At 47.0% G+C, this 7,164-nt stretch overlaps 1 protein-coding gene across 1 annotated transcript in view; it reads right to left on the reverse strand.

Moving 5' to 3' along the window:
* Positions 1-6,953, reverse strand: part of MTURN (maturin, neural progenitor differentiation regulator homolog) — a 39,893-nt gene extending 32,940 nt beyond the window's left edge. The window contains exon 1 of the mRNA XM_007945497.1: positions 6,792-6,953. Within this exon, the coding sequence (XP_007943688.1) occupies positions 6,792-6,953 (162 nt within the window). The remainder of the gene's footprint in view (positions 1-6,791) is intronic.
* Between the last annotated feature and the right edge of the window lie 211 nt (positions 6,954-7,164).

Here is a 7,164-nt window from a genome sequence, read left to right on the forward strand (position 1 = left end):
ATTGTAAATTTTGGTCAATGACATGAGACAAAGTATATGTGAACTGCTGTATGAAAAGTGAATTTACTCTGTAAATCTTCACCCAAATCAAAATAAAATTTAAAAAAAAAAAATAAATAATAATAATAATGTAAGTATGATCATGCCCATATGACAGATGAAGAAACTGAAGTTAGAGTTTAAATCAGGTAAGACAGTGTTCCCTCTTGACAACACCAGCAAAGAAACATGATTTTACCTCATTTAAACAAGTTATATTTCTTCTTCCAAAAATGAAAAAGAGTGTTATTTGATCACACAGTTAACAACAGAGCCATCCCTAGATCACAAATGAGGGAACATACACATACACGCATTAAACCACACAGTCCTGTAAATAAACACTGTTTTCTTAACTACAGCAATTGCTATCTTTTTTTGTACTGAAGAATGATTATAAAACAATTTCAGATTCAAACGTGTTTTTTGAGGGTGGCAGGAAAGGTATGACAATAAATGAGTCCCTCTCAATCATTAGTGCCCAGGCACCACTGACAGGGCCATGCTCTTTGTTTATAGAGCTCATTTCTCCTGACCTGTGACAAGAAAGGAGAGCAGCTGATGCTTCCATGCCCAAGAGCAAGTGTAAGTGCTCATGTGCTCATACACACACGTCCCTCTGTCCGTCCGTCTGGCATGTGAGTGGCTGCCAGCACCCTACTCCTCAAGCTAACAGAGCCCTCAGGACCTCCAACTGGTTGAATAGTGAGAAGAGCCAGCCTGTCTGTGAGCTCAAGGCCCTCCCCCCAATACCAGGAGCCCAGAGGGCATTGGAGCCCACCCTATCACACCTGAAGACAGGTGTAGCTTCGCCCCTGAACTCTCACGACAGACAGGGCACTCGGAGCCTCATTTTGGCCTAGGACTGTGGGTTGTACAGAAAGAGAGGACTGAATTAGAACAGGAGTTTGGAAAGGGTGGTCTCTGAAGCGAGAAGGGGAAAGAGTGCTCAAGGGACTTAGGAACTGCCAAAGTGGAGGAAAAATAAAAAGGAGTCCTTGTTTCTGCGCCTCTGGAGTTACCTGCCTGATCCTGCTTGTGGGGCAGTCTGCATGGTGCAAAGGACTCGTCTGAGACCTGGACTCAAGTACTGGCTCAGTCACCTTTTGGTGGTGCTGTCCTGGATGACTCCCTTAACACTCACTGAGCCTTGATTTCCTCACCTATACCTTACTGATAAAATGGAGATAAAAATACCTACCTCAGGGAATGTTTTTCTTTTATTGTGATTTGGGTGAAAGTTTACAGAGCAAATTCATTGTGCATACAGCAGTTCTTACACATTTTGTTTCATGATACTGATTATAATCTCCATAATGTAATAGCTCTCTTCCCACTTCCTCCCTGTGGTTACCTTTTCCTTGTGTCCTTCTTTCCTATGATTCTGTCCTCTGAGCTACCTCCCTGCACAAATGCTGTCCTTCTGATCTCCCATGAATGACTGTTCCAAGGGCTGTACCTACCTGGTGTAAATGTTCACCTTATACAGCTGCCTATTGTTTTGCAAGAAGCCACAAAAGTGAGTTCAATTCCAGGTCCAAAGGGTGACTAGGGGCCACAGTGCTGGAGGTTTCACCAGTCTACCTCAAGGTAATTTTTGTGAGGCCCAATAAGAAGATGTGTTTAAACCCACAGATTGGCTTCCGTCCCCTGCCATCACTCCTGTGATATTATGTACTCAGTATAAGACTATGGTTCAAGTTGTTCTACATTAGCTGTGGGAAAATTAGTAAACCTCACTGTGCCTCCATTTCCTCATCTGTACAATGGGGATAATTATACAGGATTCCTGGTGAGATTATTGCTAAGATTAAATGAATTTAGATGTGCAAAATGCTCAGAACAGTATCTGATAAACAGTAAGTTGCCCATAAGCAAGTTATATTATTCTCCTTCGCAGCTATTATTTCTGAAATTTAACATCTGTCTTCTACATTGTAATCCACTCATTCTTACAAACGTGTTTTGAGCACTATCACATTCCTATACTGTTCTAGGCATTGGGATGCAGTGATAAATGAGACAGATGAAGGTCCCTGTTCTCATGGAGCTTATAGTCTAGTGGGAGGTAGAAACCAACCGGGAACAAGTACTAATGAGTGCTATGAAAAGGATAAAAAAGGGGGGCGGGGTAGTGAGGGAGTGTGTGATCAGGAAGATTTGTCCCAGGCCTGACTGACCATGTGAAGAACTGTGGGAAGTGTTCCAGGTAGAGGGAACAGCAAGTGCAAAAGCCCTAAGGTGGGAATGAGCTTGGCATGACTGAGAACCAGAAAGATCAGTGTAGCAGGAAGAAAGTTCCAAGATGAAGCTAGAGAGGTGGCAGGAGGCAGCTCATGTGGAGGGCTTGAGGCTAGGGCAAGGGTTCAGGTTTTATTGTAAGAATAATAGGAAGTCAGTTCAGATAAGGTGGGACATGGTGGTGACATGACCTTGATTAAATTTTAAACAGATTCAGAGTGACTGCTGTGTAGAGATGGGCTTAAGGTGGCAGGAGGTGAGGGTAGAAGAGATTACAAGCAAGGAGACAAGTTAGGCAGTAAGATGGAAAGTGCTGGTGGCTTAGACTAGTCTGACAGCACAGGGGTGAAGATAAATAGATAGATATAGGATATAATTTGTAGGTAACACTGGCAGAATTCTGAATTGGATCTAAGTGGTAAAGAGTAAAGTCAAGAGCATTTCCTATATTTTTGGTCTGAGTTACTAGATAGACATTTACAGAGATAATTACAGTAACGTGAGTTACTTTATTTATTTATTTAGAGTAATTAGTACAAACTTAGCACTGTTCTCAAACAACCCTGTGGGGAGGTACTAGTATTATCTTTCATTGCCATTTTAAAGTTGTGGAAGCCATGGAGTAGAGAAGTTAAATAACTTCCCCAAAATACAGTTAGAATGGGCAGCTGGGGTACCCAGAGCCTGTGCTCCTAACTAGTATACCACACTGCCTCTTTGATGGATAAAATGGCCCGAGGAGGACAAGGGCAAAGACCCTACTTGTATTCTAGAAAACCCTGGCCTGGCCTGGAGTAAGCTCTCACTACATGTTTGCTGAATGAATGAATGAAGTGAAAACACTTTGCAAAATGAGAAATGCTATGTAACTATTTTCAAACCCACCAGCAACTTCAAACCTGCCAGCCACTCCTCGGAAGGAAGGATGGCCAACCTACTTCCATAGCGATACCACCTTAGAAACCTAAAGAGGGGTCACTATGAGTCGGGTCCAACTCGATGGCACATAACAACTACATGTAGATATTAATTCTTACTGTTAACAAATCAAGTAACAAGGACTCCACTCATCTCTAATCTTTGAAAGCTTAACAGATTTTCCTGGAAAAAAGAACAGAACAGGGATAGGCCACTTGCATCATTCTGAGTTCCTAAACTACAAACCCACTGCCATCCAACCAACTGTGACTCACAGTAACACCCATTGGGTTTCCAAGGCTGTAAATCTTTACAGAAGTAGATTGCCTTATCTTCCTCCCACGAAGCAGCTGGTGGGTTTGAACCACTAACCTTCTGGTTAGCAGTCAAATGCCTTACCCACTGCACCACCAGAGTTCCTTGGGTTCCTTAACTAGAGAGAAGTAAAAGCTTCACAAACCTGGCCTGGGAAGGTTCAAGGAGAGGGCTGAGAAGAGATTCATGGAAGGCATTTTGTCCATTACAGCCTCCAGAAACTTTGAGAATGTTCCAGTCTATCCAAGGAATTATTTCCTCATCCATTTTCTGTCTTCTTAACTGTTCCATTTCTGAGCAAATGAACACTTTAAAACATTTTACTCACTGCTCAGGGCATGGTGGTGTTGTTATATGCCATTGAGTCGGATCCAACTCATAGCGACCCCTCCTTGGGTTTCCAAGGCGTTATCACTAAGGAAGTAAAAAAGACCTAATACAAACGATGTTTAAGAATGAATGTCTGAAGACAGAAAATAACAAATGCTGGCGAGGTTGTGGAGAGATTGGGACTCTCATACACTGCTGGTGGGACTGTAAAATGGTACAACCATTGTGGAAAGCAGTATGGCGATTCCTTCAAAAGTTGGAAATACAAATACCATTTGACCCAGCCATCCCATTACTAGGTATATACCCTAAAGAAGTGAGAGCCATAACAAGAACAGATATATGCACGCCGATGTTCATCGCAGCACTATTTACAATAGCCAAAACTTGGAAACAACCTAGATGTCCAACAACTGAGGAATGGATAACCAAACTTTGGTACATTCACACAATGGAATACTATGCAACGCTAAAGAATAATGTAGAATCTGCAAAACACCGCATAACGTGGATGAACTTGGAGGACATTATGCTGAGCGAAATAAGTCAGTCACAAAAGGACAAATATTGTATTAGTCCGTTATTGTGAAAGTTAAGGAAAGGTTTATATATTGGAGGACATTTTCTTTGTTGGTTACCAGGGGTGGGAGGGAAGGGGAGGGAATGCTGTTAGATAGATAGAGATAAATATTGATTTGGGTGAAGAGAAGGGCAATGTACCAAATGTGAGTGACCAATATGGCAGCATTGAGGATGAGAAAGACAGAGAGAGTTACATGGGCAGTACAAACAACAAATATGAACCCCTTTGTAAATACAATACTGAGTTGTCAATGAAAGCAAACATGGGTATAGGGACAGATAGATGGGTGAACAAGCTAAACAATTATGTATGTCTAAATGGAGAGTGTATCCAAGATCATATACAGGGTTGGCAGACAATGGGCCTCTCGAAGAGTATGAAGGGATGGACACTGGGAGGAGGTAACTATGGGGAGGAAGTGGGAGGGGAGCTGCTGCATTGTAAATTTTGGTCAATGACATGAGACAAAGTATATGTGAACTGCTGTATGAAAAGTGAATTTACTCTGTAAATCTTCACCCAAATCCTAATAAAAAAAAAAGAATGAATGTCTGATATACATATTTAAGGCAAGAGAACAGCCTCAAGTTTTCCTCTATTCACCTACTTTTCTTGGAGTCATTTCTTTGAAAACCCTATGGGACAGTTCTACTCTGTAACAGATGGGGTCGCCATGAGTCCTAATAAAGTTGATGGCGACCAGTTTGGGTTTTTATTATTTATTTAAAGTTTTGCTGTGCTGCTTTGTCTGTTTGTTTTATAGTTTCACTGTGCTTCTGGACTGTTAGGTGCTTTATTTACCTGTTCACCTAGGCACTGATATTCATTACATCCATTTTTTGGACCTGAAAACTGAGCTCGGGGGAAGGAGTACGTCTAGATTCACACACACAACTCAAAGCTGGCTGTCATCCAAGGCCATCCTTCTTCTCGAGTGTTGCTATTCTCAGCGTTCTTCTCCTCCCAGGGATGGGCAGTGGGTAGGAGGAGACTGCTTTATTGACCACTCATACACAAACCTTCATCTCTTTGGGATCAAGAAAGGTAATCTTTAAGTCTAACGCCTTTAGGGAACTTCCCATGGGTAGCTGGAGGCGCGTAGTGAACGGGCTGTGGCCGGCTTTGTCTCACTCCCACCGGAGGAACCAGCGAAGAGCCTGCTCCTCCACATAGCCCCACCCGCGTCCGCAGGGACAGCAACAGCAGCAGCACCAGGCTCAGGCCGGTGACCACACGGTAACCCGAGCCCACAGCAGTCTCCATCTTACATTTGGGGACCATTATTTTCCCCGGTCCTTACAAGCCTTACAAGGAAGGGCCAGCCTTGCTCTGTCTCCGCATCTCCCACTCCAACTCCCTTGCCTTCCGCATCTTCTTCCTAAACTGCCAGTGCCAAGATCCCAAGTGGATGCAGAAAGCAAAGTTGAAGGTGTGGACGCCACAGTTCAAAGTCTGGGTTCCTCTGAGCCCTGGGTAGGTGCGTGGTGAAGGAATTCCTCCTCATCTGGAAAAACCAAAGGGTTTTGGCAGGGCGGCGGCCGCTGCCTTGACCCAAAAGAATCCACGAGGGTCACACACACCTCGCTAGTAGCTCGGAGAGAACACTGGAACCACCAAGGGGGTCGGAGAGGTAGGCGTGCGTGCGTGTGTATGTGTGTGTGTGTGTGTGTGTGTTTTGAGATGTGTGCGCACGCGCGCGTGCGGTTTTAAGATCCGGGGTGTAATACTGCAAAGAAGGTCCAGGAGATCGAGCATCGCTAGTGTGGACAGAGGCTTTGTGTCCAAACATGCAGCGCAGGCAATAAAACGGGGTGGGGTTGGGCGTTTTTTCCAGGCGGGGAAATTCGGGGAGTAGTGTCTGCGCGTTAAGAGAGGAATGGGATTCTCTGTCCCGGACGGGACGCTGGGTGCTGGAAGCTCTGGACTAGGGATGCTCCGGGAAGGGCCGTGCGCCCCAGCCCAGGCGAATGCGACTCGGGGATATCCCCAGGATACTACAAGCCAAGCGCCACGCACTGGCTGTGAGGTTGCGCTATAGGAAGAGGGTCCGCACGGGCCAAGGGGGATGCACTCCACATGATGCTACACCTTGCACCGCAGTCCGGCTCCCCAGCGCCGAAGGGCGCCCCGCGAGCCTCCCCACGCCCTGCCCCTGCCCGCTGCCCACCCAGCCTCACCCAGGGCCTTTCTGGCGGAGCAAGAAGCAAATACGCGGCGTCAAGCCGGTTACGCCCCCCCCCCAACTTGGCGCCTCACGACCCCCCCCACCGCGCGGGAGCTCGAACGCAGGGCAGGGGCCGTGGCGCTCCAGAGCTTCCCCACTTCCGCTGGCTTCAGCGGTCCCTCCCCCCGCCCCGGTACTCACAAAATTGTCCCCGCAGCCGTTGTCCGGACACAGCACGTAAAAGGAAACGCCGGGGTCGGCGTAGAAATCCATCCTGCGCTCGGTCTCCTCGGTGGCGATGAGATCGAAGGGCGTGTTGGAGCACCATTTATCCGCAACGTCAGCCAGCTGCTGGAAATCCATCCTCGCCGCCGCGCCCGCGCTCCCTCAGCTCCGCGCTCGCTGTCTGCCTGCCTCCTTTCCTCCGCCCCTCTCCCTCCCTTCCTGCTCCGGCGCCCTCCTCCCGGGCGCGGGCGGGCGGCGCGGCCTCTCCGGGCAGGCGGCGGGCCGGGCGCGGCCTCGGGCCGGGCAGCACCGCTCCCTCCCGGTCCCTGGGCACCTCCCGCCGGGGACT

This window comes from Orycteropus afer, unplaced genomic scaffold, assembly GCF_000298275.1.
Source record: "Orycteropus afer afer isolate SDZICR_OR568_19922 unplaced genomic scaffold, OryAfe1.0 scaffold00008, whole genome shotgun sequence".
Taxonomy (NCBI): Eukaryota; Metazoa; Chordata; class Mammalia; order Tubulidentata; family Orycteropodidae; genus Orycteropus; species Orycteropus afer.